Source organism: Dysidea avara, chromosome 5 (assembly GCF_963678975.1).
Source record: "Dysidea avara chromosome 5, odDysAvar1.4, whole genome shotgun sequence".
NCBI classification, from domain to species: domain Eukaryota; kingdom Metazoa; phylum Porifera; class Demospongiae; order Dictyoceratida; family Dysideidae; genus Dysidea; species Dysidea avara.
Genome location: NC_089276.1, coordinates 6278890 through 6305154, shown reverse-complemented (window position 1 = coordinate 6305154; position 26265 = coordinate 6278890). Strand labels below are relative to the sequence as shown.

The 26265-nt window shown below is 37.4% G+C and overlaps 2 protein-coding genes and 1 non-coding gene across 3 annotated transcripts in view; 2 read left to right on the top strand and 1 right to left on the bottom strand.

Moving 5' to 3' along the window:
- Positions 1-350: 350 nt before the first annotated feature.
- Positions 351-23328, bottom strand: LOC136255348 (importin-13-like). The gene is made up of 27 exons (XM_066048090.1): positions 23258-23328; positions 22944-23125; positions 18492-18600; positions 17509-17601; positions 17398-17451; positions 17024-17102; positions 16918-16976; positions 16418-16789; positions 12564-12644; positions 10922-11002; positions 10283-10343; positions 9606-9655; positions 9269-9367; positions 8477-8630; positions 8177-8358; positions 7945-8106; positions 7505-7606; positions 7043-7123; positions 4107-4244; positions 3936-4032; positions 2788-2840; positions 2670-2733; positions 2557-2615; positions 2116-2205; positions 708-809; positions 576-655; positions 351-524 (listed from the first exon to the last, which is right to left on the bottom strand). The coding sequence occupies exons 1-27, from the start codon at positions 23285-23287 to the stop codon at positions 434-436; spliced, it is 2805 nt and encodes a 934-aa protein (XP_065904162.1). The 5' UTR covers positions 23288-23328; the 3' UTR covers positions 351-433.
- Positions 8925-9042, top strand: LOC136257120 (U5 spliceosomal RNA). The gene has a single exon (XR_010701822.1). It is a non-coding gene; the product is annotated as a U5 spliceosomal RNA (small nuclear RNA).
- Positions 23329-23358: 30 nt separating the features above from the next.
- The window catches only part of LOC136255354 (3',5'-cyclic-AMP phosphodiesterase 4C-like), a 43041-nt gene continuing 40134 nt past the window's right edge, over positions 23359-26265 (top strand). The window contains exons 1-4 of the mRNA XM_066048098.1: positions 23359-23672; positions 23988-24154; positions 25677-25883; positions 26182-26218. Of these exons, the coding sequence (XP_065904170.1) occupies positions 23493-23672; positions 23988-24154; positions 25677-25883; positions 26182-26218 (591 nt within the window). The 5' untranslated portion in view covers positions 23359-23492. The remainder of the gene's footprint in view (positions 23673-23987; positions 24155-25676; positions 25884-26181; positions 26219-26265) is intronic.

Here is a 26265-nt window from a genome sequence, read left to right as displayed (position 1 = left end):
CGTTTCAGCAAAGAAAACCCTGCGGCTACAGGCTACTGTGCATGGGCTTGTTTGGCAGCAGGGAAGAGCTGCACACACGGACACACCACTGATTACAATATGTATAAGACTGTAACAACATTTGAATGTCTGTGTGTATGCTTATGATAGCCATGAAACACTACAACTTTACTTATGTTGAACCATGTTCAGTACTTCTTGCCTTGCATGCATGTGGAGTCATAAAAACCATTGTAATCACCACTGTATTACATAAAAACTCTGCCCAAATATCACAGGCTACTGAGAGCTAGTGTGCGGTAGCAAGAGTTCATAATATATATTATGAACTCTTAGCGGTAGACATTACAATTAAGTGTGAGCACTTTCCCACAATTATTTACCATAATAAAGATGTCACACTATTATACAGTTCACAACATAATACACACTCCTAGGAATCTGGATAACCAGTTCCCTGATATCCTCTAGATAGTATTGCAAATTCATTAACTTTTTCTCGTAGCGCTCTCTTATTGGAAGACCTAGAAGACATGAACAAGATAGTTAATGACTAATGTATTGTTTCACTGTACCTAAGAAGTACTGATGCAAAGTTTTGTTTCTCCATCAGGGATACTGTTGATGATGGGAAGTTATCCTGTTGAAGGAGCTCCTGGAAATGATTAACCATTTTATAAAGTGTACACTATTTGGAACACACATACCTGTAACCATGCCGACAATTGGGTGATACAGTTTTTGTTCAAACTAAATAGTACATCAGTGAGTGGTTCTAAGTGTGAACGTGGTGAGGCTCCTGCTATTGCCTATAGGATTAAATTAGTCACACAATGTACAGGTCTATCATACAAAATGTAATACCTTTACCACGGCTGTGAGGGATTTTGCTGATATATACACTCGGAGCACGAGGGCCGCAGGCCCAAGGGCTAATGGTGTATGTATTGGCAAAACCCAACACAGTCGTGGTAGAAGTGGTATATATCACTCTAGGCACACTTGTGAAAGATCTACAGAGTACTCACCCTGTTCCTATTACACATCAGTATCTGATGATTGATAGTGGTGGGCTAATAGCCATTAGAATGCTGTTCATACATCATTAAGCTTTACACACAGCGCCAGAAAAATTGTGATTGGGGGTGCGGATTTTTAATGCTAACATTTTGTATTAAAATAAGCTTACAAACTTTGGAGTTAATATATAAGTTACTAACCTAGTTGTCCTATTTGTGCTGTTCTGTGGTCTGCTCAATGGCTGACACGTGATAAGTAGTAATAATCATCCACGCATTCCCCAAGCAAATATTTTATTGATCATTCGTGACTTAATTAGTAACTGTCAACTAGTCGAAACTTAGCAATTATGCTGAGTCTAGCCTAACTTGTAAACCCAAACCCATAATTAAACACTCCGTGTTGCTCAATACAATGAGTCAAACTGTATCGTATCTTTGAACTGGTTGGGCATCAAAGCAATGAGCAAACTACATGACATGTTTTATGCTGTAGTTAACAGCTTTTTCAAGTAATAAAAATGATACACACACTGTATTAAAGTGTGTTTCTGACAAGCCAATAAGCCCTATAGCCTGCATTGTGGCACTCCAAATGCATCATGTGAGCTAGGTCATGTGATCTTAACGAGTACTCAAGTATTTGCAGTATTTGTTTCAGTCCTATGATAAAGAGAAGAATTAAAGGTGAAAGATAAAGGCAAGACATAGAGAGTGGATATTGTCAGATACCAAAAGCCACATACCAGTTGTGAGTTTATTAGTGTCACATAATGGAGGTTGTGTGAAAGATCGCTTAGCCTTTGACTGTGGCCCAGCTGGAAGATCACCTAGAAATTAGGATTAAAACAAAATAGTAATTCTGTAAGAGTTCTCTCTCTTTTTTTACTTTTAATGTTAGATACAATAAAACTCTTCAGTGAAGGTATTTTAGGTCGAGTAAAATATTTCTATGACTATTTTTGACAGCAGCATTTTTTGGGGGAGGGGAGGGGGCACTATTTTCTTTGAGGGATCTAGTACTATGATGACCAAAATCCTTTGTACACATGATCAGTAATAAGATATACACATATAGCCTGTGTGTAGCCCATACCTGTAATATGTAGGTAACTAGTGATTTGCCATGAGTATCCACCATTTGACTGTATAGCTCAATAGTTTGAGCTGCTACTATGTAGTCAGCCTGTTAGTAGTATATAAAACAATAATAGAAACAGTACCGTGTGTGTGTGTGTGTGTGTGTAGTGTAGTGTGTGTGTGTGTGTAGTGTAGTGTGTGTGTGTGTAGTGTGTGTGTAGTGTAGTGTGTGTGTGTGTGTGTAGTGTAGTGTGTGTGTAGTGTAGTGTAGTGTGTGTGTGTAGTGTAGCGCGTGTGTGTGTGTAGTGTAGTGTGTGTGTGTGTAGTGTAGTGTGTAGTGTAGTGTGTGTGTGTGTAGTGTAGTGTGTGTGTGTGTGTGTGTGTGTGTGTGTGTGTGTGTGTGTGTGTGTGTGTGTGTGTGTGTGTGTTTAGTGAGTACACATGTGACAGTGCTTACAAGAAACGATGTCACTGCCTTTATAGTTGGTAATTCTGGTAGTTGAGCTGCAGCACAACCTGTATGGGATCACCCTAAACAGAACATTACATACACAAAAATGTTCCACTTACCAAATTCAAAGAGTGTTAAGAATGTCTGTCTCTCTGCTAATAGAACTGGTACAGTCTTCATTGTCTACACACACACACACAAGGTAAAAACACTTCAGCTACACACAAGTCACCTCACTCTTGTGAGTAAATAGAAAAAAGTTCTTAAAGTGTCTGGATTATTTCTCATGTCTGAAAAGAAATGACATCTCATATCATTCAGTTTGGTAGTATCAATAATGTTTGTATTTTCCCAACAAATATATTAACCAAAAACCAGCCTCAGATTACCCTCACAATGGTATCTTAAGTGCACCAAAAACAATAAGTTTCTACAAAAAAAAAAAAGAAAAAAAGAAAGGTGCATGCACCTAGTAAAAAACCGTTGCGAGTGTTAAATCTCCTTTAAGTGGTATACTTTGCAACCACCACGTATACCAATAATGCTTCTGTACAACTCCTTCATGTGGAGGATGAGTTTCATACTGCAGCAGACTGTTTAACTTGTTAAGAATTGTGAAATCCTTGTAATTATTGGCCGAGCCTCGCACAGTTGACAAACCTTTAGCTACTCTTGTATAACTGCACCTCATGTCGGAGATTCATAATACACATGTTTCACTGTATGTTTTCATTAGTGTTATAATTCCATGGTCCCCACCAAAAAGCACTCACTCCTATAATGGTTGAACTACCTACAGAACAATATTCTACAAGAAGCTTATACTAAGGGATGTATCTTTTATGTCAATAATTGATGCATATATCATGAATCAAATACAAATTGAATTTCTTCTAGACAATGGGATTATGTATTTGTGCTTTGTGGCAACAAAACTATAACCACACACATGATTCAGGGATTGGTACATATGTACCTAGTTGGGGAAACCCACGTTGGGCTGTACAGCAACAGACTACTATATGTGTCTCAATCATTGTATCCATTACTAGCCACTGCTAAAAATGGATGGCCAAATGGTCTGTTTCTGGGTACCAATACAGCCCAAACGCAATGACGCAAACACTAATTGTGTGTGATTAAAAAACTTGCTAAAAAAGGCATGGTAGCCATTTCATTTGTGAGTTTTCCGGGATGAAGACTTGAAACAGCTGTCACGCCCCTTTTTGTTAAAAAAATCAAGCGCAATTGTTGCTTGTGACATTGCATTTGGGCAGTACTTTAAGTTATTCTTTAATATACTTCAAACATCATATGCAAGCAATATAGTCTATCTAAAATGGAAACTATGTGTGTGGTTGTTGACTTTTAGATATTCAACTCACCAGCTTGGAATATATTGAGACATATTGAACACATCCTATCCAATAGTTCAGTGAGTAGATTAGTATATGTTGTGTTACCTCCAAACATCCCCACCAACTGCATAAGATAATAGTAACAGTAATGATTTTCAAATGGTAGTCATAGTAACATGGAGGGAATAGTTGACCAACCTGTGTGGCAGTATCCAGCAACTTGTGGTGTAGAGTATTAGTGAAACACTGTAGGATGATGGAGGCATTGTCTTCCACTAGTACACCATATTGTTCCTGTAGTGACCTGATGGCCTTGTTCCAGCATACACATATACTCTGTGAGGGACAATGATACTACGTGTAAATACACATGTACACAAATATTAATAAAAAACTGGGAGGGTATTGAGTCCCTTAATCACATTATGGTGGAGAATGTTTACCACACACCACACACACACACACACACGTGTGCATGCGCATACGCACGGATACACAAAAAGGAAAAGCAAAGCCTTCAGGGGTCATGTCTACCCAGTAAATCAGCATTGGGACACCTGTGTACTACTCAGGTGCTAGGAGTCAGCGCAGGCAAGTCCTCCTGGGGCAGGACTAGTAACCTGCAGGAGGCTGTACCATGTCACACAGGTGAAGGTGTGGGCACCTGAGGTCCCACCTGGATCGTCATCTTCCAGTCAATACCAGGTACCCATTGATGTTACAGATGGATGGGCTGTTTCCCCCCATTGATACCTAGTCTTGCGCGACCACTCCTTCAATTAGAATTAAAGGTCTATCTAGCATCATGTACATGTGCCAGATTACGAGAATCAGGTGCAACCAATCAAATCACTTGGTTGTAAATTAATGCATAACTTGTACAAATTTTCTTGCGCTTTGTAATGGTGACGATACATGAAGATATCCGTTCTAAATGCCAAGTACACAATCAAAGGCATTTGTTACAAACACTTTTGCTGACCTCTCAATTGATAATAAAAAAACCAAGGAATATGAATTTAATTATGTGGTTATTATAATGCAATACAGTAGACCCTCGGTTATCCGAACCCCTTTGTTCTCAGGCAATGATAAAAGTGTTCAGATAAGTGAATTGTTCGGATAACTGAAGCCCATACATTTATATACTGATCTCCATTGAAATACTCTAATAAAACGTACACCTATACTCAAAATACTCTAATAGAGCAGTCATTTCCGATTTCGGATAAACGAGGGTTGGATAACCGAGGGTCTACTGTACTGCATTTCATCTGCACAAGTATGTGATGCTAGACAGACAACACCCTTAATTTCTAATCGAAGGGGTGGCCATGCCATACTAGTTGACACCAGGCCACCAGGTCCCCATTTAAACAGCTAAGCAATGTGAGTAAAGTTTCTTGCTCAAGGAAACAACAACAACACCAATTTAGTACAACCAAGCATCAAACCGGGAACCTTTCAATTACCAGGCCAATGCTCTAGCCACTTGGCTATGCTGCCTGCATGAGCGTGTGTGTGTGTTACACATACACACATATACATACGCACTCACGCACACCCACACACACACATACATACACATGCGCGCACACACATCTTCCTTCCTTCTGTTTGCTGTCGGTAAAACGGTCACACAAGCCTAAGTTAGGGGAAAGCTTAGAACAAGTTTCTAGGTGTCCGGTCTGCAATTACAGAGCCTGAAATTATGGTCAGACATCTGCCATTTTCCGACCATTTCTGGCTAATGTCTGAACACTTTGCACAGTATTATTGAGTATATCCGACCACTTAGCAGGATTTGTCAGATCACTTCCAAACCATAATTTCAGGCCCTGAATCATGTACTGAGAATCCACTAATGTTATATGAAACCACTTGTCACAGATAGAACAATGAATAGCTTCTTATTGCTTTCTCTACTAAATTTTCTGTGGCATTTTCACATACTATTCTTATACGCTTACACACACAAACACACATACACACACACATTTTATACATGTATGTACAAGTAGGTAGGCCCTTATTTTATAGGACTGTACAAGAGAGTACACAACAATGTCTAGCTCTATGCTGGTACAGATAGTATATTACAAATTAAAATGAAGTAGTGATCCAAGCGATAAAAAGTAGTGAAACAAGGGATGAATGATGGTATTACAGCATAAGTCAGTGAGAAAATCCCTAAATTGGTATGTCATAACACTCATTTTGTTCAATGCCAAAGTAGGGATTTTCCCACTGAGCTATGCTGTAATTCATCTCTTGTTTCACTGCTTGGATCCCTACTTCATTTAATTTTTAATATACTAGTTTGTTTGGCTTTTTTTTATTATGCTATACATGTGTAACTGTTCTAGTAGGGTGACTGCTGTATTATAGAGTATCTTGAGTCGGCCTTCACCTACCAGGGGGTGTGTCACTATTTCATGTTTCACTGTGCCAGCAATATGAATGCAGCTAGGCCAATAACAAGGGTGTGTGGTCATTGTGATCAAGTAAATAGATTATTAAGCGAAATGGTATGGTCCCGCTCTTGATTGTTACTAATCAGCCAAGAACATTAATAGGTATTGTGTCAAACCAATCGCGAAGTTACAGGTATCTATCAAGTGTAAGCACTTCAAATAATTTTGTGGCAATACTGCTCAAGGAAGGCATTGATACGGAAAATTAATGCCTCGGTATGGTTTCATTGCATCAAGAAGATGATCAGCCTGATTGAAAATAAAAGACGAGGGAGGGCACACACTTTTCGGAACCCCAAAAGGCACATGCCACTGGTGAGTTTGTTATTGTGGTGCAAAATGGTGGCCGTGTGCTGTTTTGTTTGGCCTCCAGCCTTGTGACTGTTGTCAGGCAGGCTGGCAGGTAGGCAGACAAAAATTTGAGTTTTGGTAATTAAAAAAAATTCTATATCTAGCTGCCTGTAAGTGTTTTCTTGTCTTTGATGCTTTACTTTTCCATATAAAGGTGATTTTCATTGTGTAAGGTGTCTCTAGGATGGTTTTTTAATGCAGCATTTTAGACGTCACGCATCATTTTTTGGGGATCCTACTTAAACAGTACTAGCGTACTGTACTACACACTGCACTTTGCTGGTGAATTGTTTGTAGCTACTGACTTACATCAACAATGATCTCATCTTGACACCACTGTAACATCAGTGACTTCAGGGATGGCCATACTCTTAACATGATTGGTAACATCTACACAAATAAAATATTTTAAGAACAAGTCATCATATCTTTCATAAGACACATGCAAATAATGAACTTGTAGCTTGTCAAAGCATACAGTCAGTGGCAGCTGTTACAAAAAGATTGCTGGTTGTAAGATTAAAGAAACACATGCCTGGGGCTTATATGGTACCTTAAGATTGTAAACCATTATGAGTTTTGGGAGCTACCATGGAAAATCATAAGAACTATGTGAGACATGTTAATGACTACTTGGTGCTGTTAACAGTTCCCAAGGCTTAATAAAACAGCAAACACACAATTCTGTTTTTAATTGAGACAGGACAGTCAAAGCAACACATTGACACAGTCACAGCAACACATTGACACAGTCACTACATATACACTCACTGGGTGTTGTTCCTTGTCTTGGAGTGATGGGTTAACAAAATGACACAATGTTCCAATTAATGACACCTCAAGGTCTACTATTGGATGATTTACTGGAGTGGGCTGTGTGACATGGAACAAAACAATATAAAATGTTGCACAGCAAAAGTGTTCTATGCAGTGTAATATTTACAGTGTACATGGTGCATAACTTGCACTGTGTACTATCATCAATGGACGGTTTTATAGTAGGTATAAGATAGACAAATTTTACAGAGAAAAGATCCTGTCATTTTTTATGGATCTATAACCACAGTACCCTTCCAACAAATATAGCACTTGGTAGAGGTATGAAGAATCATCACCATCAAAAAATTAAGCACATTAAAAATCCGCATGATGATATTAACTCATCAGTACATTGTACTATTGCAGTGCAACACATGTGCTACACACAGTACCTGTTGTTGTGCTAACTGTTCTAATCGCTCAATTCTTGATCCAGCAAGAGTGTTAAGATGTTCTGATAGTTGTTCAGTTGGTAGAGTTGAGATGATGGTACAAATGGCTGCTATTAGTCTTGTGCACTCTCTCTTCTCCAAGTTGGGGTTAACCAGTGCTTCCTACATGGATAGGGACACAGAACTACTATTACGCTGTGTCCTATAACAAGGTTACACCACAAATACTCACCCGACAAGCAGACATTAGCTGCTCAGAGAAACAAGACAGCTGTTCAGCACAATCATCACAGATGTCTTTGAAGGTCAGTGCAGCAATCGGGGCAACGGAGGGTTCCTTAAGGGCTCCCAGTACCATAGGAATGATGTCCCTTAAGAATGTCGGCTGGTTCCTTAACCAAGTACCCATTGATCCTTAATAAGAAGAAATAAACAAACCATTAAGACTTTACAATATGTGAGCCTTTTCTGCAGTGTAACATGTGCGTGTGCGTGTGTGCCACTATGCACCATACCACCCTCAAAAACTCACCCAGCAGTGATAAAGCAGTTCTGGTGAGGATGGGGTGTGACGGCATGTGAGGGATATAACTGAGCATCTTCTGCAGATAAGATGATTGTTGAGTACTGATGTTCTGTAGACATGGCATGAATGACTTCAGTAGGAACAGGATGGCCTCCACTGGCTAGAGAAACAGAACCAACAATATTAGGAAAACAGAATGGATATACTGAAATCAGAAACAAAGACTTCCTAAGGATAAAAGTCTAACTACAGTTTTTGAATCAGGGTTGAAAGGCAACAGACATAACATGGCTTCAACAATTAGTCACAGTTTACACAAAGCCATACTGGTATGTACTGTGGTTAGGGAAGCCACACGCGTGAGTCAGATGACGTTGGTATGATGTTATAACTCAAACCCACAATCACATCCATCATACTAGGGTATATATAAGGCGAGGTTGTTCCTGCCCAGTCACTCTGGTCTTCCTTCAGAGCGAATAAATCTTTCGCCTTTTACTAAAGATTTCCGTGGAGGAGGACACATAATGAGTATGAAATGATTATTTTTTGTTTGCCCCTTAACTGGGGCCCAAAACTCAAAACAAAAGCATGAGAATTAGTGTATGGATAGTGTTAACCCTGTAGTTCCCTCTATCATGTACAAATTGAAGTGATTAAACACTCAGTGAGTAGAGGATAAGTACTCAAATGAGCTCCTGGATTAGCAATCTTTAAAAAAAATTAGAAATACATGCATTGCCTGAACTTATACACGAGTACACTTATACTTACTACGAAAAGGAAGCACATTCTCACCTGCCATGGAGGACTAGAATCTCTTAATGTTGTCTCCATGTTGGAGCAGAGATTCTGCAACAACTCCATCTGTAGTGTGTTGCTAGCAGTGAACGTTGTCTATAGATAACACAACACAGACTCTATACAGAACACTATTACAATGTGTGCTGAATGTGGTCAAGTTACACCTAAGTTACTAGCTCTGCAGGTCAGCATACAAAATATAGAGACACTATAATATAACTCTTAGACTCATAGTTGAATAAAATCTATTAAGAGAGCTTACAAGGTATAACTTAAGCTCTTGATTCTATCAAGGAGCTACACTACAAGAACTACACTACACAGTACACACCACAAGATCACTAATATCATCTCGACACTTGATAAAATCATCTTGTTCATCTGTGAAGAAAATAAATTAGACGAAATTTACACGCATACACTGACTTGCTTCATTATCTTGGTCACAACCAAGTTGGTCAAATGTACAGGTTGATTACTGTGCCTATATCCAGCAAATTTTCCAATGAGGGAATTTACGGTAGCTGGGTTTAGACGATTGGCCATTCTATACACAAAGCTGCTTAGACAGGGAAGTTTTGGCAATCACAGGATTTGTTACGCCTACATATTTGTTTAGTACTGAACTAGTTATGCACCTATCAATGTATTGTGCCTTACTACCTACAAGCATATATGGGGCTACGGTAGGGATTTGACACACCCAAATATCAAATGCCCATAATAGGGCAAACCTAGCGTGTCACCATAAATCCTAGGTGCAACATGGGAATTTGATGTTATACAGAAGATAGCAACAACAAAAAATACATAGGCACGTGTCAAATTCCAGTAACAGTTTCATGTCAATTTCTCCTGCAAAGCCAAGAGGGGGATATTGGGGCAATATATTGTTAGGTACATTACTTATGTATTACTGGTGAAATTGAGTGACCGTCTAGATGTTCTATTAGAGTATGTTGAGTCAATAAACAGCAGATCTATAGTCCAGATGGGACAACACATTACCTTCATCCCAGTTCTTATCCCAGCTGTCTTCTGGTGGATACTGAGACTTCTGGGGTAGTATCTGTGAAGTAATGAAGATCAGTATGGTTATAATCAATGATATATGAAAATGTATTGAGGGAGGCTGCCACTAAATATGGCTGCAATTTCTTTTACTGTTTTATAAAAATAATTACCAACGTGTACAGTAGATGTTATTTTACAACAAGTGACTATACACTTATTCATGAGGTCAATTTACGTTACTCACAGTTTGTTAGGATAATAGATGAAAAGACAAATTTTCTATTCAAATGCACAGTATAGCAGTCACATTTCTCTATTTACGGGTATTGTGTAAAAGTATTTCATAACAATCAGGTTTAGAATGTACATGGATATCTGTAGTATCATTCATATAATTAACCCGTTTTGGTTTCAACTTGTGCATGACTTGTCCGTGTTCACCTTGCACTAGAAAACAAGGTGACCTTTTTGCTGTAGCCTTTTACATATTGCTAGAACTTGCAAGATTTTGAATCTGACATATTCCCTGCTTATGAGACATTGATCTGTTGTTAAGATAGTACAGCTAGTCTAGTTTATGTATTTGTAACAACCAGACTATATACTCACACACAGACACACATACACTCTTACCTGTATTAGTCCACTGAAGGTAGACTCATAAAACTCTATCATTTCTTGATATTTGTCGGAGCTTCCATCAGTGACAGTTTCCTGTGTAGTGAGAAATAATCCACCAAATGATGTATGTGTTGTAATCACAATGCGTATTTAGGGATATGTATTTAACAATCAGCATACTGTATGTATATTTGAATTATGTGTCACTATAACTATTTAAAGGGTTTGTCCTTGCTTCTGCAAATATTTTTAACTGTATCATATCCTCGAATAGTGCGGCACAACACTTCTGCGAATACTTATTACTGGTGCTACCACACCCTTAGCATTCATCTCCATCTTGTTTTTAAGCCATGGTAAACTTGAACAGTAGCTAAATATTCCCGATATGCCAACTGTGAAACATGAGGAGTAACATGAGTAACCATGGTGATATGACTTGGGTGACTTAGAGGTCTTGTAAACCATACAAGTAAGTATCAAAATGGTCGAATAATAGTGCCATGCAGCATCATATAATAGTTTAATGTATCTTTATTTTTGGATAGTGTCCGCTCAGGCCCACAAATCAACTAATCACAAATCAACTAAATACTGTATTTAACACAGTCTACAAAATCACCCAAACTTGGTCCTAGTGTGCTTGCTAGCTTCGTTGTATTTGGCAGAAATAAGCACTAGACAACAAGTGACACGTTTTAACATCATATTACATCATATTGCATATGATAAGTGAAGCATATATAGTGTCACAATTCATCCATTCACTGTGTATTAATTGTAGCAACAAAATGGAACATTGTGTACATATTCAAATATTAGATTTGGGCCTTTTTGGTTCTATTGTCTATTAGGACATCACATCTGCTGTCAGTTACTAGTCTAAAAACAACACCGTAGACAAGTAGATAATATGGATAATGGGGCATGCATTCTGTGATTACACAGGATTAGGGAAAACTACAAAACTGCACAATGTGAGGAAGAACATAAACAAAACTGTTAAAGTTTTGTACAGTAGACCCTCAAACCCCAATGTGTCTCAGGCAATGATAAAAGTGTTCAGAGGAGTAAAGCCCACATAGTTGAAATACTCTAATAGAACATACACCTGTACTCAAAATACTCTAATAGAACAGTCATTTCTAATTTCGGATAAGCAAGGGTACGGGTAAACCATGGTCTACTGTACTAAGGCATGCTGCAAGTACCTCTATACAATACATAATTTAATACCATACCTGTTTCACTGCCTATACAAAAGTCTCAATAGTAGCAGTGAAATTTATCCCGTATTTCACTGACAGCAGTGAAAAAGTTGTAATTGTAATTTCATTGGCTAGAATTTATGTTAACAATGTAGCACCAATTAGTGTCGACGCGTGTTTAGTACATAGTGACAAATTGCATACATAGCAACGCTAATGCACAGCATGCGTATATGCAGCGAGTATGGTATTAACTGGGAATAGCATGGGTAGCAGTGAAATTTGGGATAAATACCACTCTTGTTGTATTGGAAATGGTAAATTTCCAATACAACACTCGTGATATTTATCCCAAATTTCACTGCTACCCATGCTATTACTAGTACAAATTTGGTACCAGTAGCATATTGTATGAAAAGTGTTGCATAAAACAACTCAAAACTCACAATCAATTCCTCCCAAAATCTCATGGTGACCTGAGAGCACTTCTCATCCACTGGGTAATAGCCAGCCTGACTGGTGAAGTCCTACACAACACAATTAGTATTATAGTAGAGCAGCATAGTAAAAAGTGGGGGGTGAATTATAGGACTGAATTGTACACTTTCATTACCATTTAAGAGTGCCCCCCTCTACGATTAGTATTTACTTCACAAGAAATATTAAAGAACATATTGTACCAAAAGTATAAAATACACACGTGGTCTACAGAGTTGAGGGTAACTTTTGTAACTAAGTTACATAACTAGTTACTTGACAGTAACTAGTAATATAACTAGTTACATGCTTTGTAACTAGTAACAATTGCCCGAAAAGTAACTTAGTTACAATAGTAACACTGTAATTATGCTTTAAAAGCAAGAGCACTTCAATTTTTGTGCTACAGTAGACACTTTCTGTGTACTGCTCATCATGATTCAGCAGATGTAACAGTTGAAACTGAGCTGAAATGGTCACAGAATTGTTATTTTCAGAAAGTGTACATAACGTATAGTGGAAAATTTTGGTGGGAGAAAATGTTGGCAAATTTGGCGAGTGTGCATGGAATCACCAAAATTTTACTCGCTATTTTTCTAAACACTGATAGTGTTTAGAAAAACACTATCAGTGATGCTGTTCTTCATCATTGAGTGAATATTGTTACAGCGGTGAATGGTTAGTCTTCCGCAAGTATCCCATTGAATACAGTATGGTTTTAGACTAATAGCTCAGGCAAGGCAATTCAGCTACCCATGCACATGCCTCGGCACACGCATGCCAGTCTTGATTCAGACTGACTAACGGGCTGCTTAGCAAGCTAGTGCATGCTGTTTTTGTTATAACTAGCTATTTACATAAGAAGAGCGCGTCAATTTGAATGAGAGGCATTGAACTGTAGTACTTCATTCATAGACATCACAAAGCTTCGTTGCCAATGCTGTCAGATTAAAATTGCATGGGCAAAGTATGTGATACATTCACCAATTTCTGTCAATGGTTAATTCGCCAAAATTTTCTCCCTCCAAAATTTTCTGCTATATGGCATTATTATTATTATACGGTTCTCTTCTTCCCTTGTTCTGGGAAAAATATCAAGTTACAAAAGTTAACTAACAAGCATAACTTATTTATGAAAGTAACAGTAACTAGATGCTTAGTAAAGTAAGTTACATGGAATAAAAAGTAACTAGTGACCAGTTACTTTTCTGAAGTAACTACCCCAACTCTGGTGGTCTATTATGCTGTAACTGGCACTAGCTACACAGAAGCTAGCTCATGACAAAACAAGTTTGTAATCTAGTACGTACATGTCAAGTTACTAGGAACTGAAGAGAAGCAATAAAAATGTATCACCTTATAAGCTACAATATAAGGAGTCTGTTGGCTGTACCCACACACATATTTGGTATAAGCATAGTTCTACAAGTTGAATAGCCAACACAAGATATTGTCATCAGTATATATGTGTAGGAAAATTTGTGATTTTTGTCAATTACAGTTGACTGAATGTATTGGAGACAGGACATATTGTAAACGAGCAGCCTAATATTTCCAATAAATATTGTTAACTGGTCAGCAGTAATGTCGTATTGGGAGCATAGGCTCTGAAGAGGCTACTGGGGATAACCATATATGTAAGTAATCCTGCAATCAACTTTCTCTGCTAGTGAATAATACTTAAAAAGTACCTGTGAAGGTTGTGTTTTATATTTCACTCCAAACACTTTTTGTACATGTCTAATGGCTGAAACGAATGCTGGAGCTGCCGTGATAAATATTTCATACATTCGCAATATTTGCAAATCACAATCTTCCTCCTATATAATACATATCGTTTCACTAGTTGCATCACAAGTGACACTTCTAGCTGTAAATAATATATCATTTACTGTAGACGTCAAACTTTAGACGTTTAGTAGTTACATATAGTACACAATGTAATATGATGTGATGACGTTAATGACACAACGATATGTATTGTGACATCATAACAAACAGCATAAGTGGTACAGGATATGTGTGATCAAGTGACATAGTTCAAAAATTTAATACTTATTGTACGTAACAGACGTCAGAACATATCTGCAATTACAGCGAACATGTACATATGTGATAGTCATACTAAAATCGTAATTGATAGTTGCATTATAGCAGTACTATTAAAATCAAGCCCTATAAATACTGTGCTTTGTAATTATCACATTACACAAGCAATGTATCATATTATTAATATTTCACCCCATGGTGTCTCCTTTGTCTATGAACTATTTGGAAGTCACTATCAAAAACAAAGCGAAGTGAGGTAGTGTGTAGTTCATCTTTAAGGAAATTTAAAATGAATTGTTGGATACAGAAATACTATGGACAAAAGATGGCAGACCCACTAACTACCAACATGAAAACTGTATCATACTGAGCCTGTAACGAGTCTGTAACGTGTAGTCTAAACTAGACACAAAATAAGCTTTACCATGCCAGAGTGATGAAATAATGTATGCACATACATACATTTACAATACTGCAATCGTACTATACCTATTTTTAATCTGCTAATACCACTCAACACTAATTTGCATGTCAACAAGTACCTATACAATACACTGTACAGTTTCTGCTGAGGTTTACATTAGCTGGAAGTCAACATGTGACAGTATTTCACATGAAACGTTTGGAATGTTATATCATATATAAGTATTGTATTCTACAGGCTGCGAGATAAGGTTTCATATTGTATCTTCTTACTATGAACTATTGTTGTGAGGACTAGTAATCATGAAATATATTACCAATCCAGAAATACATGGCTTTGATTCCTCTTTTCTCGTTTCAGAGTCACGTACAAAGAGTATAATTCCCATGAAAAACTGTTTGCAAGTTGAGCAGTGGAAGTTAATCTGTGAGAAAAATGTAGAGGTGCACCAATATGACTATAGTCGATATTCCGATAACCGATATTAAAATAATATTATCAAGCTGACAAACAAAGCTGATCCGATATGGTAGCATGGACCTTTTCTCTAATAATTTGTTGTGAAGTGACAGAGTGACATTACATAAACAGGCATTGCTAGGAGCACAAGTGCCCAAAAATACATGTTATATATATATATATATATATAATGTCTGTATCTGTTGCTTGTTTAAACATGTTACCGATATGCAAAAACAAGGCTGTCCACGTTCGCTTACACACTTATAGCAAGAGTCCATAACTCTTGATTATACCCAAAGCTTAAGCTGGCATCTGATTATAATTGCATTTATGTGCCATCTGATTATTGATGCACCTCTAGAAAATGCTTGACAGACGAGTTTGTATTTTTATAATATAAAACGCATGAATAAGCAGAAAATGTTGACTGTATAACCTTTGGAGGAATTTTCTATTATACGGTATAGCCACAATAAAATGTTTAGCCTTCTTATACCATTTGATGTCAAACAATATAATATGCAGTATATGGAGGAAAAAATCTGTTACACAATTTAATTATTATCCTTTGTAAAAGGTGTTCGTTATAGAGAAGTGCTCCACATTTTTTTGAAATGACCTTTCCCAGTTTCAATACAAAATAGTGGAATGAAGGTTTGAATTTTTCTGCTACAAAGTACTAGAACCTTGTTATTTTTTAAAACCTTCAAAATGTTACCAATGAAATTACAGTTTCATCGTGCAAGCAAGACTGCACTATTAATAACCCACATGGGTGCTTATCAGATCTGGCTTAGACATTATACACGACAGCAAACACACACTACATAGACAGACAGACAGACACTCTACAGCACATTATGTCCATCACGTACATACAATACACACCAGTAACATTTGAAGAGATGCTAGACTATCCTGTTGGAAGTTATCATCTTCTTCAGTTACACTCATCAGTGACCTCATGTTAGCTTGTAATGCAGCTACTAGCAGAGTACATATCTGCAGACTGGCCTCCCTGTCATCTTCCTCAATCTTACGCTCCACCAGTGTACCAAGCTGCAGCACTCTGGAAAGGAACTTCTTGACCGTGTTGACGTATTGATCAATGTCTGGACCGTTGATGATCTCAGTGAGGGTGCCTGTTGATGCATCAAATAGTTCACTGTCATCCATCACTTGAAACAGGTAGGAAATGATACCATCAATACTGTCCACTGGCAGGCCAAATTGTGACCACTTGCTGAGACAGTTGATAGCCTAACCGGAAATACATTTATGTATTCATTGCTTATGTCTCCAAAAAGAGAGACAAACCACCAACCACATGCAATAAGACATCCTAAACATAAGATGTGTACACCTCCACATTACAATACACAACTTACACTTGATTTAAGCTCATTATTCCCTCCTGACACAAGGATGCTTTCAATGAACTGCAAAACTAAATACCACAATACAATAGTACAGGCTGTACACTATAGTACTGACCAGTTGGGATGCTGTTACGTAGCTCAGATCTGAGGATGCCCTTCTTGGAGGATATAACACTTGTGGAGATTGTGTCAAACTACAAAGTGACAAGATCAGAACATTAAACATCTTGTACTGAAAACAATAATGATTCGATCAGGTGGGAATTTTAAGTGTAAACATCAATTTGCTCCTGTTTGTATCTACTTAAGAGTATTTATAGCTTGGCAACCTTACATAAGACTCCACTTTGTTTAGCGATATACTGTACACTACATAATTTCTGATTATCATAATATTGAGTCTGCATGGACATCACACATACACACACACGCACGCACGCACGCACGCACGCACGCACACACACACACGTATTAGATGCTAAACTACACCTCTTCAGGTAACACTGTTAACAGTTCCACTAACACATTCTGCCACTGATCTCCCTATAGTAATCATGTGTACATGATGATTGTCAATTATTATTGTGGTGTGGTGCTCACTATTTGGAGTGAAGCCTTCCTCATGGTTTCCACCATGCTGGCTACAGCATTAGGCCAGTGGTCAGGAATAGTGTACAATACCAGATCTGCCATCTGTAACAACACACATATACAAGCGAGGTAGTGACTTATTGTTTATTCATTTAATCTGCAGCAGGACCTAGCTAGACTGGTACACAACAGACATTTTATAACTAATTTTTTGTCCATCATATTTTCAGACCTGTTGTAACAAGGAACCTACAGAGATAGACTACTCAAAATATCAGATCTTGGTGCTCATCCTGTTGTCAAGGGAAGCAAATGTATGCACATCAAAATAGAATGGAACCAATAAAGGACGCTGCCAATACACTAGCTCACTTCATTACAGCAGTCAAATGATTCACTCCTGGCTAGATGACATGCAGTTCCAATCTATTAACTCACCACATAAAATGTACACTGTACAATCTACCAAATAATTTACAAGGATGAATGCAGGCTGGTTAATAGTGGTTATGAACAAGCATCATGAGTAAGTGAGCAAAACATGGGTTTATCCAAATTACCTGAATCCTAGCTACCTGCCTATTATTCCCTTGTGTATAATAAGTTCCTCCAGCCCATGCAATCAACTGGCTATGTATATGTGTGTATATATATGGCAGTCAAAGGCTTGTTTTGTGTGTGCTCCCTTGACATGTGTCACCACTGAAACCAGTTCACATACTCCTCCAGAACGTGAATTGTTTAATCATATATGTATTATAAGTATTATTCATCAGGTAATATGTAAGTATAGAATATCAAAAGTTGCAGGAAAATATGTACAGCACATACTGTTCCTAATCTTTAAGTAAAACTGTAGTTATAGCAACGGTACTAGTTGCCAACTTTCAAAATGTTAGCATAAAACTATGTATTGACTGTTTGAACCAGTATGTCCAATAATGACATATTTTCCTGTACCATTTTGTCTATATATGGTAATAGTTGGTTACCGTGACACACAACTTTGAGCGGACTATCTTTGGTCCCTGAGCATATGTGAGGATGGCTTTGAACAGCTCCAACTTCAGTTGTTCATACTGCTCCTGGGATACCTCCCTCCTAATGGTAAGAAAGAACGAACATAAGTTACATGTGTGTGTGTGTGTGTGTGTGTGTGTGTGTGTGTGTGTGTGTGTGTGTGTGTGTGTGTGTGTGTGTGTGTGTGTGTGTGTGTGTGTGTGTGTGTGTGTGTGTGTGTGATGTGCGGAATCTGTCTAAGTTGGTCACCCAAGTCATCAAGAGAAGCCAGTATGCCAGTCATGGCTGCATAAAGATACACAGAACTGCTCCACAACAAGTACTTACGCGCATAGTACAAATAACATTCTAATGGTCACTAACAGCAACTATATCACAGCATGCAGATATGATAACTCCTAAAACACTACATTGTGATTGACCACCATATGGAGTACACAAATACCAAAGCTTCAACCCCCCCTATTATAGTGACATCATTAGTTAATGGTCAGAAACTGTAGTACAAGTTAGAAGCAGGTACGTGCATAAATACTGGTACACTGTACTGGTATATTTTAGTTTCATATACGTAGCCTTGCATCTTGGCTACCTGTTATAGGAATGGATGCATGTAAGATATCGTCCTTAGGAGGAAGTTTGCAGTATTTTATCATTTACTTGACAGCAAAGGCCAAGTGGAATTATGTTACACCTTTCAAAAAAGATATTTAGCAGATAAAGAATCCATTAAAAACCTGATAGCAGACACAATCAAGAAGAAATCACATATCATCAAATAGACCCACAAATTAATAGTTGGTAAAGTCCAGCATTCATACCATAACTTGGTAATGGTAGTCTCCACATGACACACCAATGGCAACCAAGTGAGGCCATACTGATCACAAGATCTCTGGTGGGTGTAGATAGCTGTGCTAGAGAGAGATTTCTACCACTAATCATGCCTCTGTGTGCTGTATTACACAGTTTGCTGTCTTCGTGGCTTGTATTGACTCCACGAAAAAGATTTAACTATTATAATAGCTTCCACTAACATTTGAAAAAAATTTTTACCACATGATGATACAAGAAATGTATATACAATATTCAAATATTCGATCAGTTGCACATTACTCATAATACAGTACTTTACAGTGTACTACACAATATAGTAGTATTGACTACCGATATACTGGGTCAAGTTTCATTCCAATGTATTGTGGTATAGTACGTAATGTATATATAAGGACTCCTCGAATTTCTTAAATACATACGTATCTATTCATTGTATGCTTGCAGCTTTAGCTTTAATTTATTTACTAGCCTTGGAGAAATGATACAGTACAAGGCCCCAGGTCACCTATCTTAACTGCTTTTCATTTTTTGGAAGTTCTGCTATCTGTCATGCTTTTAAAACACCATTCGTGTGCTTTGTACCCAGCACATGAAATATATGGATCCAATTGGCAATAAGAACGGCAAAAAACCTCTCAACAAAACAATCAATAATGTGTACAAATTAGTTTCCATGGAGATGTTAAAGTTGACTAAGTTGATTACCTGACTCACTCTCCTACACACTTGAGATACTAGAAACAAAATGTTTTGTGAATATCCTAATTCCCAGGCAAACAATATATTCTACAATACGTTAGGTAGGTATGTGAGTATTGAAAGTGATAATCAATGAATCATACGGGAGGACAATATAGCCATAGAGACATTTCATATAGTTGTGGCTACTTTTAACACTAATATTGATTGTTGATACACTAATTTTTGAACCAGTAAACCTCACAAAAGCTACCGTATAATGAGAAATTTTTGAGGGACGAAACTTTCATGAAACAGTGTAAAATACAATTTTCGCGTTTTATTAATTCACAAAAGTCTAGAAATACAGTTTTGGTAAGGTAATAACTATTATATTTTTCACGATTATATTTTCACAAAGCTACCATTACTTGCAAAATTCACACAAGTTTCGTCCCTCGAAAATTTCCCATATTCAAGTGTGTATTGAGGAATAACAAACAATTATCTCATACATACACATCTCCACAACTTCCTCTAATTTGGCTAATGGTACAAAACAATTCTCAAGAAAACTGGATTAGAACAGTGATATGCAGTAAGGGAACAATGTCAGGATTAACAAGGCAATGAAGCCATAAAAGTATCCAGTATATCAAGTGTGGTTGATACATGAGAAGCCATACAATCACATGACACTGAAGTGGTTACCATTTGAACAACCAATCACATTCCAGCAGCCAAGAGTGGTTGATATGCTAAGTACAAAAAAAACTTGTGCCACTATTTTATTGGGCCCTTTTTAGCAGGCCAGGGGGTAGGGTTGTATGTAAGCTATTATACATTGCATGGCACAGTAATGAGACAGTCAATTTTCCTTGGCATAAGCGAGTGTAACTTCACTTCACCGTTATAATTCTACATTGTATTATTAGCTTGCTAAAATACATACCTTACAATCAATCTGTGGGATCAAGGGATAAACATAAAACAGGAAAGAGTTTGAGGGTTGAAATAAATCACCAAACCCTCTAGTGTCTGTCAGAGAGGGTTGGTCATGCACCTAACATCTAAACTCAACAAAAGATCAACCCCATGATTAGAAGACTTAAAAGTATAAGAGAATCTTCTGGATATAGATCTTACAGAATCACCTGTTTACTCAAGAGTCACCTGTTTATTTTTCTGTTTGTTTATTGTGTTCAGGGCTGCTGACACACTACACAATTCTTGTTGAGGTCACAACAACAACTTGCAGTACAAAAAGGATTTTAACCATTCTGAGTCTGTAAGGTTAGTTAAAGCTGGTGGCATTGCTGTTAATATTGACAGTGTGACAGAGAAGAAGAATAGAACTTACCAGTGCTGGTGATGAAGAAGAAGAAGACTAGATTAAACTAGTTACTGTCTATTTTTGTTACTGCAAAACTATCAAATTAAATAATATCGACACTTTAATGTAAATATAAAGTATTTTAATGCACGGATTTGATAAAAGCTCCTAGTTCCCTTCTTTTAGCCACTCAACACTTTGTGTGGCTTCCTAGACAAGAAACAAAGGTTACACATTATACATATTTCTTGTGAAGGAATTCACCAATTTGAAGTGCCATGTTTGGTTGTGCAATTGCGTGTAGCAATGTGTCAAAGAGGTACAGTATGATGCGTGAACAACCCCAATGTCTACAATAGTATCAAGAATACATGATAATGGAGGAGAGAATATTGTTACAGTACAAGTGGACCCACTGGCAATCAACTATAGTTACCAAAGGTGACAAATAGCCAACAATTTATTGTTCTATGGAAGAGGTTAGAATGCTAAGTAAGGTTTAGGTAAGCCATTTCATTACATGGACACTCAATCCAGAAATACATTTCAGTGACTTCACCATCATAAATGCTTCCACTAGAGGAACGATTAGAATTATAACATTTACAGTACACATCTAACATAAGATGATTGCAATTACAAGTACACATAAAACACTCAAACTTTGCACATGCCAATGGATACACTGCAAATGTTATTCAATGTACATAACTTAAGAAGTTTATTACATTATAAATTAGGCATTACAATTATAAGAAGGATTGCAAAAACATATGAATACACTTAGGTACAAAGATGGTATATACACCTTATTGCAATAACTGTCTAGCAACCTATAACATTGTGTTGACTAATGTCAATTACCATAATTTTGTTTACTTGGTTAAACACTACAGTGCTTATTACTTTAGTTCTAAAAATCGATGCAGTGACTATTTCTGCGAATTTAACCACCACTCGATGCTCGAAAACAATGTTGAAGCCATTATTTTCAAAATTGATCACTGTACCACTCGAGTGTGGCTACTATTGAAAGTACGGCATTTAACAAAAAAGATATGGTACGTCTGCTAAACTTCATTTGTTGGAGAGTACCAAAGCACCATATATTTTTTATTTGTGAGCAATATTAAGATGTGAATTCATCTCTTAGAGTGTAAAAACTTCACAACTTGACAAAGACTAAGGTTTTGTCACCACAAGGATTCATTAAAGAAAGCTTATACATTATGTCAAGATTGAATACTCTTTTATTATTCACTCTCGGTTATGTGCACTTCAAAATAAAGGTTTAATAAGCAGATATGCAAACGAAGGAGATTGGTATACATAAAATGGAAGACTAATATTTGTAAAGTTCAGCGAAACTATCACTACATCAATTATTAGCTCTATGACAACAATTCAATGAATATCATTAACTGACATTACAACTTCAGATCTGAACAATCTATCACAAATTTATGCTTGCTACATACATAGAATCCTACAAAGTGAATATAGCCATTTGGGAATCTAATATACAGCTTCCTTATAACACAATAGGGTTCACAACATGCACTGTGGATTAACATACCATGCTCGGACAATCTTATGGTTCAAGATGGATGCACCGAAGAACTCCACTTCTTGTTTCTGGTGTTGCAGTAATAGCCAACACAATTGCCATGCCTCGGCCGAGTTCTGCACCTCAATCAGCCACTTCTGGGCTCTGTCCTTGTTAGCAGGATCAGGGTCATTGTAGAGGCGGTGTATTACCTGTATAGGTCAGAAAAACAGTCATCAGCTAATTTGATTACACTGTTGACTGTTGACCGTTTTGTAGTTGTCAAGTTCATACACACCATACAATACACCATTAATGGATTAACAACATAACAAGTAACTCGCCTGTTCTACTTCAGCCACCAACTCCGTCATATCGCCTCTATCTGTTTCGTGCAGTTTATCAATAAAGCGTATTAATTGAAGCCCCAGGGTGTCTCTACGTCATATTACGTAGTCACCTTAATATTTATCAATCGGGCAGTTTCTTCATTGACAGTTTTGCGCTGCAGTCTCAGTAATTTTGTTGAAGCACTGCTAGCGTTGCTAGAATAAAGTGACGGCAAATAGCTTGTTAGCGATGTCTGAACCGCAGGCAGAAGAGGAAAAGGCAGAAAAGGTTCCGAGAACTAGTGTGCATGAGTTGCCCAAATTGCCAGTGGAATTCCCGCCGAAAGATACCGATACAGAGATTTCTGGAGAATTTACGCCTAAGAAGTCGGTGACATTTGAGATATCCATAGAGCCTTCACTTTCTGAGGTAAATTCAAGCACACATAAAACATGTACATAATATAAGTCCAACTGCTTTATAAAATTGTTTGTGAGGCTGACGATATAGCCATAGTTTACAGAGGTGTGTAATTGCAATTGGTTGCCTCCACCTGTTAATGAGTTAACATGAGAGTTTGAATGTCACCTGGCTTGAGTGATGACGCTCTGTTACGTGTAGGCAAGGAATTGTTAGTGCTATAGCCTGCCCAGCAATTTGTAAAGTATGCAAAGCTTGTCTTAAATTGTTTATTGGCATATTTCCCCATCAATTGTCATTATGTGCTTCAAAATTTTTGTACAGAGGAAAAGTAGAGAGATAGACAATAGACATGGCAGTATTCTTCGGTCGTCAAGTGCAGATACTCCTTCGTCATCACCTTCACTAAAGAAGAAGCAACTACGGAGACGATCAAAATCTGTGATTAGGATTAAACAAACGCCGTCATATTACTTTCAAGGGATAGAAAAGTTGGTAGCACCTGTGTGTGTAGTGTGTGTGTGTATTTTTAGTACTGTAAGAAAGGCACCATTGAAGTGATTGCAGGCAAATACTCCATATACAAACCATTCCTACTAAAAATTTTTCTTTGCAATTCAAAAATAATGATGACATGAAAAATTTGGCAAATTAGTTTCCTGTATATGGTAATAAAAGTCTAATTTGATTAAGCATAATATTTGTGGAATGTTATGTATTAGTATTTATTAGTATGTGATATAGAGGGTAAAATCTGCTATTTCCTTATTTTGTAGCAGATCATACAAGTGCAAGGCAAAATTTTAAGTTTGAAAGCAAAAAAAAGTGAAACATAGAAGGTCGCCTGCACCTACAGATATGCTAGTGGACATTCAATCCCTAATTCAGTCATGGTATAGACAAACTAGGAGTGATTGTCCACTAGTATATCTGTAGCTTCCATGTTTCGTTTTATCGTGATCCCTATTCAAACTTGAAATTTCTTGTAGTTGTTTGTTTACTTTTTTGTAAACATAATTATGACTGGTGCATCCATGCTTACTGATCAAAAGAAAGACTACATGAGGTTTTCATGTGAACGCGTGCCTCAACTATGAATTATTGAAAAGTGAAGTGGACGTTATGCTTTGTTTTCAGCTATGTTCAGCCTGTTGCGCTGACTATCAGGTTGCACTGTCAGCAAAGATAATGGAGGACACAAGTAAATCCATGATACGTGCATTGTATGTACTGCTATATGCCAAAAGCCACCTGTTGGCTGAAGCGACATCACACAGTAAAGAAATCAAGCTTGTAGCCTTGAGATACGCTTGTCTGAATTAGTAATCAAGTAGGTCAGTCAGGCAGTAGAAAATTCCACTAAATTAAATATTAAAATTTCGTAGCAACCTATTGGAAGCATTTCGTGTTGGCACTTTCGGGCTTGGTTATATATACCTAACCAATACTGCCAAGGCGCTACAAGTGTATTGTGGGGCTGGATTCTGGCCAATATTTTTGTGAACCTTAATATACAGTTACTACCATACTGTATGATACACACTCTATTATTTGAATAAGTACTCAATTAAATGTGTTGCGCTTGCTTATTTTTGGCTACTGAATGGTTGTCACAAACCCATGGGTAGCATGTACTAGTTGGTTAGCTGTTGCCTCCCACTGTGCAAGCTTTCACACGCAACTGAGTTGTAATCTATGGTGAAAAGCACAAATTGATTCAGAACGAGAACAGTAGTTGTTTCTTCCAAGGGGACAAAAGCCTCCAAATGGAAAGAATAACTAAGAGGCAAGTGTATGGTATTTTGTGCAGTAGTAATTATGCTTTCCTTATTTATGCATACACATGTACGTAGTGTGTGTTTGTGTACATGTATGTATGTGCTTGAGGATATGAGGGTGCAATTGTATAGTACATTTATTCATGTGCATGTGTGTTCGTTGCGTGCGTGCGTGTATGTGATGTATACAATTAATGTATGACAAGTTTTTACATTATGCTGTGCATGTGTTTAGTTCTGAGATAAGTAAAAAACGGAAGGCATTTGCTCAAAAGAAAGATTCTGGAGATGATGATGCGAAAGATGATGAAGAAGCTAAAGATAATGAGGGTGTACTACATGTTGACTCCCAATCAAAAGGAGAACGGAGAGGTTCTTTCTTTCATAGTGTAGAACAACAAGTAGCTTCTCTCCGACGCCAGTCACTGTCTCCACAAACAAGGTAACAAGTAGTACAATATTCTATAATGCTGTAAGACACGTGCTATGTGCACATACACACACACATGCACATACACGCGTATGCACATACACACCCCATACACACATACCACATGCACGTACGTCCACACATGCCACATGCATGTACGTGCACACATACACTCTTGAGGTCAATGGTCAGAGGAAGTTGTAATACAAACACTGGTCAACAATTAAAAACATCTTCCTTAATTTTCTAATTATGTGGGGTACCCAAATATTTTGGTTAATGATGTCACATTTTCATGTTTTCTTTATAGTCGTACTGATAAGATGTATATCAGCCCATTTGTTCAGGTAAGTTATATGACATACCATTGTTATTGTGTATGTTAGAACTTCCT

What these genes read in the sequence shown, in the direction of transcription:
- LOC136255348 (XM_066048090.1), bottom strand. Translation starts at nt 23,287, where the DNA reads ATGACGGAGTTGGTGGCTGAAGTAGAACAG. An exon ending in TGGTGGCTGAAGTAGAACAG is followed by an intron (nt 23,126 to 23,257) that starts GCGAGTTACTTG and finishes TGACCTATACAG; the next exon opens with GTAATACACCGCCTCTACAA. An exon ending in TAGTTACCTACATATTACAG is followed by an intron (nt 810 to 2,115) that starts GTATGGGCTACA and finishes TTAATCCTATAG; the next exon opens with GCAATAGCAGGAGCCTCACC.